General features: G+C 39.4%; 1 protein-coding gene across 1 annotated transcript; it reads right to left on the bottom strand.

The window, feature by feature from the left end:
* On the bottom strand, nt 1–13,115 carry LOC144020566 (cAMP-dependent protein kinase catalytic subunit alpha). The gene is made up of 11 exons (XM_077524177.1): nt 12,843–13,115; nt 10,421–10,482; nt 8,293–8,421; nt 6,375–6,473; nt 5,863–5,945; nt 5,658–5,784; nt 4,303–4,398; nt 3,192–3,314; nt 2,502–2,561; nt 2,314–2,418; nt 1–2,231 (listed from the first exon to the last, which is right to left on the bottom strand). The coding sequence occupies exons 1-11, from the start codon at nt 12,886–12,888 to the stop codon at nt 2,106–2,108; spliced, it is 1,056 nt and encodes a 351-aa protein (XP_077380303.1). The 5' UTR covers nt 12,889–13,115; the 3' UTR covers nt 1–2,105.
* Between the last annotated feature and the right edge of the window lie 1,142 nt (nt 13,116–14,257).

Genomic DNA, 14,257 nt, shown 5'->3' with positions numbered 1-14,257 from the left:
AAAAGAAAAAAAAAGTGTACTAAATTTGTGTAGTTTATATTAGTTTGAGCTTAATCAGTTCTTAAATAAATGTCTTTAATCAAAATCTCTTGCACTAAACCTGGTTCCACTTCACTTGAGTCATCATGCAGACATTGAAAGGAATCCTGGGGCCAAGACTGTGAATGAAGTCATCACAGGGCCACACCAGTATGAAAGTCAGCTATGTGAACTACACCACCAATCACCCCCTTCATTTCACCTCCGCATTCATTGTCAAATTCATTTAAAAAAAAAGAAAAAGAACAAATGAAACTGCTGCAGATGAAGTGCCTTATAGCACACAACATTTTGTGTGAAATTCAACAAAAATATTGACAAGCTAAGGGTGATCAGAGCTTGTTGTCATACGGGTTAAAGTTGTCACATTACAATTATCTTCTTCACCAGAGGGTGCAAGTAAAAATTAGGCTGAGAGCCATGATTTACATGCCAGCAGTTCCAAAGGACTTGTAAAATCACTTATGTTCAACACATTTTTCAAGCTCAATTATGAAAATGTACTTTCAAGTAAAAACCAATAATTTCGTCCTCGTTTTATGACCAAATACAATGTGACATCTGACCCCATAGAGTGAGACAACTTACCAGATGGTGGAGGTACGTGTCACGTTCAGACTCTATCATTGATTGATAATGCTGCACTGACACAAAATATGAAAATGACATGAATACAAAATATATACCTGGTAATTTCATATGGTACACATTTTGTTGTGTATATATGATGTACTGATTCCAAAAAGATGTAAAAAGTATGACATCAAGCTCCGGTTTCCCTAAATGGTGCATCAAAATGTACAGGAGCTATAAAATCACACTAAAAGGCTTTGATGGTTGTTTTGTTTTAAAATGGTTAAATTTTGTTGTCAAAACATTTGCCGTCATACTGAAAGGAGTTACTGACCACGTGTACAGTGCACTAAGAACCATGTTAGCCTCTCCAACGGTGAGCTGCCGTTGCTCTCCCTTTTCCTGGCCACTTCAATGATTGTTCAATTTAAAAAAAAACAAAAAAACATCATCATTATTCCATGGAATAAAACATTTTAAAAAAAAAGTGATGGCTCAAACTGAGTTGTAGGATATTTAAAATAAATAAATAAATAAATAAATAAACACATACACACAGAAATAAGACCAGCATCAATGACATATCAAAATGCTCTGATAATACAGAAGCAGTTTGCCTCCGATGGTCCCTTTCAGGGTAAAAACATGCAGAGCAGGTGCGATCTGAACGCAGGTGACACAACTTTTGTCCACAAAAACCAAATGGAAGGGCAAACGTGTGGAAGACACGAATCAAATATCCAAAAATTCCCTTTTGTTCCTTTTGAATTCTGACAAGAACTTGGCATTTCCCATTCCCATGTTGGCTATGTTAATTAAATGTTCCCCACCAAGTGATATGTTCAAACCTGAGATACCATTATGTATGTTCCTTCACCAAACTGAGCTTGTCCGCGTCTTTGTGTTAGTTAGCGTGACATGATTTCACCGAGACACATTTAAACATTTAAAATGGGTGTTGTGAATTTTCCAAGTCGGTAATGAGACTAAATACTGACACACACAATTTATCAAAAAAAAAAAAGAAAGCCTTTCAAGTCGAATGTGTATCATGTGTGACATGTCTTATTTGAGCAAACCAGCCAATTTGTGAATTTCGAATTCAGTGCAGTCTTGAGCTGGTCCGGTTGCAGCAGTCCTCACGCATGAGCAACAGATGAACTCGTTGATTCTAACAAATGCATCTGCCTCTCTTGGGCTGCAAACGTGAAGGATGAAACCATACCAGCAGGGAGGAAACTGTAGAAGAGATTCTAAACACCCTTTGAATCTGAAGCACACCTTCATTATAAAGGGATCCATAAATGAGACAGAAAGAAAAGAGAACAGAAAAAGGCAACACTGCTGGTTATCAGTCTGCTCGCTCGATCCCTTTGCTCTCTTTTTGCAGCTGGTGCTTGTGATTGTGACGGGAGACGGCTCGCTCCCCACTTGACCAGCCTAGCTCCGACTCCCCCGGCTTCCTAATCGACGCTCTCCCTCATTCACTTCCTCTAGAACTCAGCAAACTCCTTGCCACATTTCTCATTGAAGGAAATGCGGATCTCCTCCTCCTCGTAGTCGTCAAAGTTGCTGGTGTCGCCCGGCCCCTTGAACTTGGGGACGAATGGAGCTTCCACCTGTTGGTGGACCAAAAAAAAAAAATTACAACTTGCTTGCATCCGCACTCAGAAAGATGCAAAACAGGGAAAACGTACGTACTTTTTTCTGGTAAATGGCGATCCAATCAGTAGTTGAAAACCACTTGTGTCCCTTAATGTCATTGACCCCGTTCTTCAGGTTCCCGTAGCGTTTAGTGAGATCAACCTGAGAATCAGACCAATACATTCATCCGTTAGGAAAAAAACAAAACAAAACACACAAGTGCATGAGCTGCAATGTTTTTCAACCTGTAGCAGATTCCTCAGGAGATCCTTCAGGTCAGAGCTGAAGTGAGACGGGAAACGCACCTAAGGCAGATAACAAAGTGCTTGCTGTTCTCAAGCCATCACAATTTGTCTTTCTAAAGTTGACCAAGATTGATCTTCACCCTCTAAAGTTCTGTGCCTCACTTGCACACAGCAAAAATATAAATTAAAAATAATAAATAAAACGAATAAAATAAATATGTTTATATATTTATTTAAAAAATAATAATGACACAATGATGGGATGAAAACCACTTCTTGTCATATTGGCCAAAACAGTCATGACTTGATTGATTATGTTGGGTGACCTGTAATACTACTTTTGAACACTAGATGGCAGCATGCTTATTCAGTTTGAGACGGTGTAAATTTGAAAGAAGAGCGAAACTGAAAGTTGTTTTCCCTCAGTTTTTGCTGGTGATACGTTCCGAGACCCTCGTAATGTGCAAACTGAAGTAAAGGTTGGACTTCATAATAAAAATAATAATAATAATAATGCTAATTTATATCCATTAAACCATTAGCCACTCCCACCCACCACCCCACCGAAACACATTGTTGTATACCTGCAGAGGTGTTGTTTTTGTTTTTTAATAGCTCAAATAGCAATTTCTACGACACAGTTATCAGCTGACAGTGATGAATATATGTCAGTTGGACAGTGACTCATACCTTCCCCGATACAATCTTCTCATAGATCTGAATAGGCTGGTCAGCAAAGAAAGGTGGGTACCCGGCAGCCATCTCATAGACCAGTACGCCCAGCGCCCACCAGTCCACTGCCTTGTTATATCCCTAATTGGGATGACAACATGGCCATGAGGCATCTCATAAACAAGCTAAGTATCAACATTTTCAACTTGAATTTATTAAAAACACCAAAATCAGTCACTCAAGCAATTGTATATTGTTTGTGTATTGCAGTTACTTTGAGAAAATGTATTGGAAAATGTGATGAGGCAAATAGTTGTATTTTTTATTTTATTTTATTTTTTCAAAAATATTGGTGTGATCTGGCCGTTTATCCCATTAGAAGAGAGCCACCCCTGCATTAAATCAGCAGCCGACTCCCACCTTTATATTCAGTACCAATATGTAGTGTAGTGGCCATTTTTAAAGCAGTTACTTAATGATGCAGCTGTTTTGAAAGAGCTGTGTGAATAAAGATGACTTTATTTGAATTAAAGTGACAATTCGGAAATTGACACTAGCAAAAGGCACAAGAAAACTGTTTTTGTTTCTAAAAATGAATGATAAATTATTCGCCACACTGTGATGTTACCATTTGACATGTAAATAGATAAACTGTATCTTTTCATATCTAGAAAAGCTGTACAGAATGTACAATTAATTAATTTGTAGTACAGGTAGTGTCCATCAACAGTACAAAAAGCTGCAGGCCGCGGAAATATGGATGGATGGTGAGCTGCAAGTGGCCCCCAGGCCAAAGTTTGGACACCACTGACTTAAATTCACAGCCTCAGCATATTGTTTCATGCCATGCTGAAAAACACGACTTGATTAACATCATTACATATTTCTTATTCTTCTAAATAATAATAGCTTGACCACCATTTGAGTGACAAGGACACATTGGTTTTTATGTCACCAACCATCCATCCATTTTCTTGACCGCTTATTCCTCACAAGGGTCGCGGGTGTGCTGTCACAATTAATCTATTTGAACGGTTTAGGACATTGATTAAAAAAAAAGTGTAATATAGCCAGAAGTTCCAATATTAGTTGATATAAAAGATGTAAAAAGAGGAAAACAAAGGTTTACCTTGCTAAGGATGATTTCAGGGGCCAGATATTCTGGGGTGCCACACAGTGTCCAGGTCCTGCCCTTTACACGTTTGGCAAAGCCAAAATCTGTCACCTGTGAGGAAAAAAGACCAATGACCCAATTCAGAGTTTGAGTATCTATCTATCTATCTTTGGATTATCCTCACTGGCATTTAAGTAGCTTATTTAGCTGTGATTTATAATGTAGGACTTGTCTTTCATGGATAACTTGTGAAGTTTATATAAAACCTTTCGGCTCAATATTGTGACCTCTTGCAGAGTACAGGTTGAATAACATAATCCTGATTGCAGACCAGACAATCAAACAAATTCACACAAAAAGGCAAAAATGGAAGACAAAAAAAAATCCTTCAGATTTAACTTTTATTTATTTATTTATTTATTTTTTAATGTATTTATTGATTAATATTGATTTTATTGACATGTTTTGTCCCAACTCAGAAATAAGTGATATACTGTCTGTAACCCCGGGTTTTCACTGGATGCGGTTGCGGTGCGGTTGCAGTGCGGTCCGGCGACGCAAGCAATTAGATTCCATTCATTCGAATGGTGCAGTCTACACCGCTTGCGGGTGCGTTGCGTGTTGACTGCGGAAGGCTTGCGGCGTGCCGCAAGCCTTCCGCAAGGATAGCCTATTTTCTATTTTTGCCGGACGCCGCAGCGGTAGGCCTCCGGCAAATGGCAAGCTAGCACAAAACACATCGAGCGCGACAGGAAGACCGAGGCAGTTTCAAAATAAATTTCCGGTTACCTTTCAGAATAAAATACTCGCCAGCTCCTATTTCGCAAGTTTTTCAGCAAAACGTGACGTGGGCGTCGCCGGGCCATGTGCTCATTCACGGTTTAGACACCAGCGATGACACGGCACATCCTTTTTATAAGGACTGTAATGTATTGTGAGTTTGATGTTCGCGATTGCTTGTTGTGCCCGTCTCGCTTGCCGTACTGAGCGGCAGCCGGACCCGGAAGACAGAAATAAAGAGTGGACCCGCACTGACCCGACTCTCGTTATTAATATACTTTACAAGAACAACCAAAAAAAGGATGCTGCATGGAATCTCATATCTTTCTGCTTCTCTGTTGAGCAGACTTTCTGTATGTTTGTCGTTGTGAAATGCCACATGATCGCGCGCGCGCGGTCCCGCGAGACACGTTGGGAAGTGGGCGGCGACGGAGCTGCCGGACCGCAGCTGTGCGGAGCCGGTGTGGATTGACAAAAAAATTGACCCGTCCGGAGCACGCAGTCAAGACGCACCGCACCGCAACCGCACCGCAACCGCATCCAGTGAAAACCCGGGGTAACACGTCATCATAGTACCGGGGTAAATGTACCTGTATGTAGCCCTGTTGATCTATGAGAAGATTTTCCGGCTTCAGATCTCTGTAGATCAAGTCCAAAGCATGCAGGTACTCGAAGGTCAGAACTATTTGAGCAGCGTAGAACCGAGCATGAGGCTCACTGCAAACACAGGAGCACAAATGTGCAGATTAACAATTTTCCATAGGCAAAGCCCCTCCCCCCAAAATGCTAACTAACCTAAATCTGCCAATTCTCCGTAGATGAGAGAACATCTCTCCACCTGGCACATACTCCATCACCATGTAGAGGTTAGTGTTGTCCTGTAGAGAGGAGGGAGAGTGAAACACGACCTGCTAATACAAATAAATCCAGAACTACTTTCTATATCATCAAAATAAAAAAAAAAGGCCAAAATTGTGCATAACGAATAACAATATCATGGTTTGAAACGTATTTGCAATCTACAAACAGGCTCATTCTATATGCCACTTATTTTTGTGAAATGTCAGGGAGACATAAAAACCAGACACTGGGGCAACCTGCTGTTAATAGGTTTATCTGAAGCATCAAAGTATTCAGTCCTGGGGCATTTAAGGTTCATCCAAACAGCTTAAATGGATAAAGCCTTAAGTGGAGAATGGCCAGCTGGGGAACAGGTACAGCGTCAAACAGGCCTGCTGTCGAGGTGTTCCCACATGACAACAATACACGACTGTGTCAATAAACGCAGACAATCAGAATCGCCTTACCTTGAACGAGTACTCTAACCGTACAAGAAAAGGGAAGTTGACGGCCTGGAGAATTCGCTTTTCATTCAGAGTGTGTTCTATCTGCTTGAGCTTCACCACCTGAAATTGGGAGAACGTGCAAAGTTAAATAGCCTACTTGTGAAACGAGTGTTCCCCCCAATTATTTAACAATGAATAAGAGTACATCTGCTTTGCAGTTATGAATTTTGGGCTCCGGCCTTTCTGTGTGGAATTTTAAAGGTTTTAAGCTTGTGTGGAGCAAGCTGCCTTCTTCCCTGTTTGTTTCTTTGTTTGTTTGTAGTGATCAAACTGACACACCACAGTAACAAACTTGTGTTGAATCGCTGGTTAGTACAAATATAATAATAATAATAATAATAATAATAATAATAATAATAATAATAATAATAATAATAATAATAATAATAATAATAATGATAACAACAACTAGACTAAGCAATTTCTGGAGAAATTGCGTGGGAATGCTGAAAGCTGAATGCTAATAGCTGAATGCTAATGAAGGAAACAAAGAAACTGTGAAAATTACAAAGTAATTACCTATTAATTACTAGTAATAATAGTAATAGTAGTAGTAGTAGTAGTCGTAAAAACAGTAGTAGTATTACTAGTAATTATTAAGTAGTAACTTGTAGTTAAATAATTGTGACATTTTATGTAATTGTAGTGAACAACAACAAATATAAAACCAAACAAACAAAAGAATATTTTTTGAGTACAATACTGTATGTGTTCATGCAATCTACTACAAAGTTGAGCCAAACTGAAATTAAACTAATTAGATCGATATTTTAGTGCCAGTATTGATCCGGTATCGATACTGTCGAGGTCAATAATATCGATGACCTAACTTAAGTCATGGCTTATGGTGTAGTCATATTTAAAAGTGACATCCGATGCTGAACACTGAATGGACACTGGCAAAAAGAATTGTCTGCATCATGGCCTTGGCTGATTGCTCATACTCTGCTGCCACCTGCTATATATTTGCGTATTTGCAAACCAATGGCCCATCTGAACATTCTGCAAACCTTACAGTATTATTGGTCATAGATTGCCCAATATTACTGTAAAAATTCAATTAGATTTTATAATGAAACCTCGTGCCCGCAAGAAAAAAACATGCAAAAAAGTAACTATAGAGAAGTAATCATTTCGTTATTAAAGACTGAAATAATACAGAATAAAATACGAAACAAATATGAAACAAACATTTTATCGTCATAATCCTTGTACCTCCAAGATCATCACTGTTCAGAAGACCCCAAAAACCGCATATTTGCTCAATTATTTACATTCCATCGTCAAAGAAAGAAAGCCATTTTCAAATGCTCAAGGTAAATAATTTGTAATAAATAAATAAATAACACACATGTATGTGGACTGACTAATAGGATAGCTTTTTGAAAAAATATTAAATTGACCAAATTGTGACATACAATATGAGGTTAAGTTTTGCTTTAAAGTTTGTGTACATACATTAGGGGTATGTAAATTTATGAGTGAGAAAAAGGCTTAATGCCCATAAAATCCAAAATACGGTGGCAATTGTTTTGATCATTTCAGAGGATGAAATTGACATAAGTAGATGTGTGCATGTGCATACATTTGGTGATGATTCATAGCATAAGTGGCGTTTAACTTTTGTACATTTTCAGTTGTGCTGATAAGTTTACATACCCCAAGGTTATGTAGTTTCAAACACAACTGTATCAGTCCAACGGCAGCGATGGTTTGGCTCATGGTGGCCCAATAGTGTAGGGCGATAATGTAGAACCCTTGGGACCCACATTGCTTAATTACATTGCAATGTTTTCTGTGCGCTTCCAAACACAACATCACCTGTTTGTAAACTGGCATTGTGGCACAGCGTGTACCTTGACCTCCGGCCCCGACTGACCTTCTGCTTGTTGAGGATCTTCATGGCGTAGTGCTGTCCCGTTTCTCTGTGCCTCACTAGCATAACACGACCAAATGAGCCCGTGCCCAGAGTTTTCAACCTCTCAAACTGCTCCAGGCATGCAGTGTTCTGAAAGAACACAAACACAAAGCCGTCAGTTTGGTTCGTTTTTCGATGAAGAAGGTTTGTCAGGGAACTTCCATTTTCTCATCTACAAGTATATGATGGGGTCGACACTTTTAGCAGACAGCAACAACTTTTACAAAATATGGATTACTGAACATTTTATTAAACTATGTCTCATACCACAATTTGTAATCATTTAGCAGCATTAATGTAGCATGGCACAATGTATAACTATTTTTATTTTAGTCAACCATTTCAATGTACAAGAATTATCAGAGCAGACTATACAGTATTTTTCGGACCATAAGTCGCTGAGGGCATTGAAGTCGCACCAGTGAAAAAAATGCATCATGAACAAGAAAAAATATATATGTAAGTCATACTAGAGTATAATTAGTAATTTTGTTTGTACAAAAACCAAGAACAGTAGCGATTGGTCTTCCTCCCATAATCCCCGTTCCCTAACCATGTTGTTGACGGCAGAAAACAAGTTCTAAACTTCTACTTCCAATTATAGAAAAAGATTTTCTTTTTAGTTTAAAATGAATTGGTAGTAACTCAAATTAAGATAAGTATTGGCCGTAAAAAATGAACAGCAGAGCATCAAATCATTGAATATTCAGTATTGAATCATTGAATATTGTCACACACGTTCAATTTCAGAAGGTGGCAGTAATACACCAAACCTTTTTAGCACCTGCCAAAAGAAAGTACAATAAGAAATAGAAGAAAATGAATAAGAATAAGGTAAAATGGAAGAAGAAGAAGAAGTGGTAGTAGTCATGGCTACTAAAGTGTGACATAGGTCGGTAGTTTGCTACCACCTCTCACGGCAACACATAAAATAACCATTTCACCAGCTAGCTTGCTAGTTTAGCCTGTGGCAACCGCCACAACAAGGATTTACTATTTGCAGCGCCAAAATGTGCAATATCTGACAAGTAGGGATTAGTAAATACTGAGACGAGTTTTTTTTTTTTTTTTTTTTTTTTTTGTAGCTACGAAGACGACGACAACATTTTTCATCTGTTGCTGTGATTGGTTAAAACATAAATTTGGTAAGCAGGCACATCACCCAATCAGTTTGAAGTATTGTATTGAACGTCCCACCATTCCCGAGCAATGCACATTGGAGCAATCCCAGAGTGATTTTGTGGAGGACTCATACAAGTGTTTCACAATGTCAGTCTGGCTTTTAAGATGTTTTGTTTTTTTGTGGTGGGGATTTTATGTACTAGTGGTATTAGTAATGGTGATTATTCAAAGTTAGGTATTCGCACTGTTATCAGTCTGAAAGAACATCCTGACGATTATTCTTTGGCCACAATTGTGATGCAGAATTATAATTAAGGTAATGTAACATGTTTTAAAAGCAAAAAACAAAGTTTTAAGCATATGCCACTGATAGGGATGTAACGATAATGGCAATATTGTGACATTACAATATTAAAACTGCCACAATATATCGTCGTCGTCATTTCACGATATTAAAAGCATCACATCTGTTAAAAGAGTCAGGTTGATTTCCATTTGTGCAGTTCTAGCACCCTCTGGTGGCTAGTTATTTAGTGCAATTTAATTTTCACGAGGCATGTTTTGGCCCTTATATGTCTATAAACCGAGTCAATATGTGGAGGAACTCAATGTCTGCTTGCATTAGCAAGTAAGTGCCTCGATGTTAAGTGTTATTGTAATGTTGTAATGTACAAAAGCACAATTTTGCCTTTTTTAGTATGAGCTTTTTTTTTCTTACAATGTTGTGACCTTTTTTTGTATCACCAACCTCCCCGCAATATTGTGATAATTATCGTATCGTGACCTTCATATCGCGACAATATGATGATGTTTGGATATCGTTACATCCCGAGCCTTTGAGCTACTTGATAAGACAACATGAGACACATATTGACTCGCTGAAATGGAAAATACATGAACAAACAAATAAAGTTCATCTTCCATCCGGGACCACTTCTAGATGTGCTGTATAGCGATTTTCTCTCACCTGTTCAGGGCTCTCCCACTTCTTCAGGAAGTCCTCTTTGGCTTTAGCAAGGAACTCCTTGACTGTAAAAGACAACAATGCTTTATTTATTTTACAGTATTTATTCTATTAAGTAAAAAAAAAAAAAAAAAGTAAACATACTAAATAAGCATACTACTGTAATAATAACGTCATAGCACGCATAATACTGCAACATATTAATATTACATTCAAAATGTTAGTGCTCGTTCTCATCTTCTCCATTCCCTCATACTGATTGCCGAGTAGTATAGTTTGATGGCACTGGGCTTTACATTATCTCTGTGCTCTTGAGCAACGCAATAAACCATCAAATCAAATATCTGCTCAAGGTACCATAGTGAACAGTGGACAGCCTCTTACCCCTATATGACAAATTTTCATGTCACAAATCAGCCGTGTGCTATTTCAATTAAAAAAACATATTTAGACCTAACATTTATTTCATGCAATTGAGGAGGGTGAGCTTAGCCAAGTAAACAACTAACAATGCAATAGCAATCAATCAGTCAGACTAAGTTTTATTTGCATTTCCCAAACAAGTTTCTCAACATACTCCAATAAACATCAACACACATTGATTTAATTTGTGTTTTGGTGCACTTCGAGATGTCAATATTCTGGGATCTTGTAGTTGGAAATATACAGCAGTAAATTGTGTTGGGCTTTAACCACTGAGACATGCACTGTATGCGCATAGTCACCAGGTGCAAGATTATATACACTTGCACAATCAAATAAGTGACAAAAATGGGGAATATTAACATGTTGGTGTTTACAATGAGAGTGGAATTTATTTTAATGAGAAATATATAATTAGAACAGGGCTGTTAAATTTATTTGTGTCGCACGCATTGTAGTTATGGTTTCCTTTAGGGCCATTCCATCCATTTATTTTATCTCCAACTTCTGCTTACTAGTGTTGAGAGGGTACATTCTGGTCACCAGCCAATCGCAGGGCACTTGTAGACAAAGAACCCCTGGATAATTTAGAGTTTTCAGGTAACCTGGAGGCATGTTTTTGGAATGTGAAGGACGTCGGAGTACCCGGAGAAAAGTGGAGGCCTTAAGCCAGGCATGTAGTGTTGTGTTGGTGAGTGTACGACACAATTAGGATGGAAACTGAAAAAACAAAAAAACAAAAAAACTTCGAGCACAATCACAAAAAAAGCATAGTCTCCAAAAAAGCTGAAGAATACAAAAAAATAAAAAATAAATTTATTCAAGCACACGTAGGCTAGCAAGCGGACCATGCATGTTTGTCACAGAGTTAAAAAAAAAAAAAAAAGTGACAAACTCTACAATGCACCTTTAAAAGAGGAAGTTAACCCCCCCCTCCAAAAAAAAGAATAAATAAATAAATAAATCTTTACAATTATATGTTCTGTGCAGTCTCAGTAGTATAACACAGTATTCTGATTAAAGTTGCATTTGTAGAATATGAATCAAACAGCAAAATACACTTTTTTTTTTTTTTTTATCCATCTAAGGGGGCAGCCATTTTGCCACTTGCTGTCGACTGAAAATGACATCACCGTTGCTCAGGGATTAGGCAATGAACAGCTATGCCTCACCTGTTTTCTAAAGCTGAACTGTGATTGGTCGCTACCTGAGCCCAAAATAACTGTGATGTCATTTTACGCAAGAGGTAATATGGCCGCTCCCTGAGATGGATTAAAACCAAAACAGGTGGATTTTGCTGCTGAAAGTGTACGAGGAACATTTTGAGGATAGGGAAACGGCGCATACGTTTTAAAGTTTGATAAATACCTGGTGTTCCCATTTTTGTGTGTAATCGTAACTTTGACAAAGATAAATTGGCTTGTTAATTTTAATACTCTGCAACATGTTTGGGACTGATGTGACAGGTCGTCACTCACACCCATTAGTTACTGTTGAGTGAGACTTCCCCTTTAAATATTGCTCAATTTATTATTTAAAAAAAAAAAAAAAAAAAAAAGGGGGGGTTGATGACTAAATGCTTTCAATAACTGTTATTCAAAGTGATGACAAGTAACACAAAATCGGCACATGATTTGCTTTCACGGGCCACGCACCTTGAGTTAGACACCTGTGATTTCGAAAGATGTTTTACTACTGTGGTTGGCACTTGAACTGCTGTGCACCACACTGGTAGTTTCATTACCTAATTTGCAATAGGTGCAAAACTTGAATATAAGGACTGTTATAATGCAATGCAAAACATTGCGAACACAAACCACGTCATCAACATACTACTACACAACTTACATAATGTACAGCTCAGATTGCACATCTGGCTATACATATTAGCAAAGTTTGATGTGGCTCTTAGATCAATCTTAAGGCCTCTAAACGCTGATGGGAAGGCTGTCGCCGGTCAGGTGATGCTCAGGTGTGAAGCGTGCCGCGTTGCTCTACTCACCGCTTTCCATCTCGCTGCCCTTCCTGGCCGTGGGCGCGTTGCCCATGATGACAACCTGTCAACGGGCGATCAGTCGCTCTCGCGCTCCGCCAAGCAGGTCGATTAGGACAAGACAGTATTTCCTCAATCCAAACAAGGTGTTGATCTTGAGCAGGCTGCTGATGCTCGCCGATATTGAGCCACAATCCCGGGGCGCGGAGGAGCCAGTCTTCTCCTCTAGCTCCTTGCGAGGAGGCCCCCTTGAATTCCCACCGTCACCCCAGTCTCCCCCCACCAAAAAGAAGGGGAAAAAAAGCAACGTGATGCGGTGTAGTCAGTCGAAAAACTTCGTGCTCGCAACCTGAGGTTTTTTAAAATCTACTATCCACCTACAGCGACGGGAATTCGCCCAAACCAACATTGCCCCCCTGTAGCCCCGGAGATGAGCTGGATGACGGAACTCCAGCCCAGTGAACGTCCCGCCCACTCAACCGAATCCGACTTGATTGACTGCTGGATCTCGCGGCTCCCCATTGGTCAACACACTTGCGCGTCGTCGGACTCTGCGCTGTGATTGGTCTTCAGCCATCCATCAGCAGTGTGCCACCGCCCAACTAAACTGAGGTGGGGTGGTGGGTGGGATGCGGGTAACGTCACCGATATTTTCCTCCGTCGCTGACCTGGTGTGCAGAACGGTGGACCGTGACAATGTCTGGGAGTGTGATGGCTTGCGTTTGACTGTTGATGATACTGCAACTCTCCAATCCCTCCAAAAACAGGCACGAGCTCCACATCCAGTAGCCCCCTCCCACCACCACTACCACCACCGCCGCTAAGCGACTCACACACGTTTCGCCGAGTGACGTCAACACGAGCTATTTTTAGAAATGTTGGTCAGAATGGAACTCACGCGCGGCGCGGTCTGGCCAGCTTGGCAGGACGCAGCATGACAGACGGACGCGGGAGGGAGATAGAACTCGAGAGCACAGTTTCTGCAGCAACCACCACCAAAATGGAAGCGTCTCATCGGCTACTGTAACTGTGTTCGTCTCATAGGCGAAGGTGAAAAAAATTCAGTGGCTATTTTTTAAAGGAAAATCTTTTTGATATTTGGAATTTATGTTCTCATTTTACAAAATAAAAAAAAGAAAATGCTCATTTTACTCAAAGAAACACAAACAGCCTGCAGCTGAATCATAAAGTCAGATAAATTGATATTTTTTCAGTAGAGGGGGAATATGTGGTCAAATCGTCAAAGTCCACATATTGTACTTTTTAAACAAATGAAATTATAATGTTAAGTATGAAGTCAAAATCACATTTTGATTGTGGGTGACATCGTAGTTTCCCTCAGAGGGCTGTTATGACTGCAAAACTCAGAGGTCACGTTGACGCCACTAACCTTATTAAAAACCGAGGCAGCAAAGGGCCACCAC

Source organism: Festucalex cinctus, chromosome 6, assembly GCF_051991245.1.
Source record: "Festucalex cinctus isolate MCC-2025b chromosome 6, RoL_Fcin_1.0, whole genome shotgun sequence".
Taxonomy (NCBI): Eukaryota; Metazoa; Chordata; class Actinopteri; order Syngnathiformes; family Syngnathidae; genus Festucalex; species Festucalex cinctus.
Note: the sequence above shows the minus strand (reverse complement) of the source record. Positions and strands in the feature narration are given on the sequence as shown.

Bases quoted from the DNA above. Each gene is read 5' to 3' on its own strand.
- LOC144020566 (XM_077524177.1), bottom strand. From the start codon at position 12,888: ATGGGCAACGCGCCCACGGCCAGGAAGGGCAGCGAGATGGAAAGCG. The intron at 5,946-6,374 runs GTAAGGCGATTC...TCCTCTCTACAG, and splicing joins GGTTAGAGTACTCGTTCAAG to GACAACACTAACCTCTACAT. The intron at 3,315-4,302 runs GTAAACCTTTGT...CATCCCAATTAG, and splicing joins CTGAAATCATCCTTAGCAAG to GGATATAACAAGGCAGTGGA.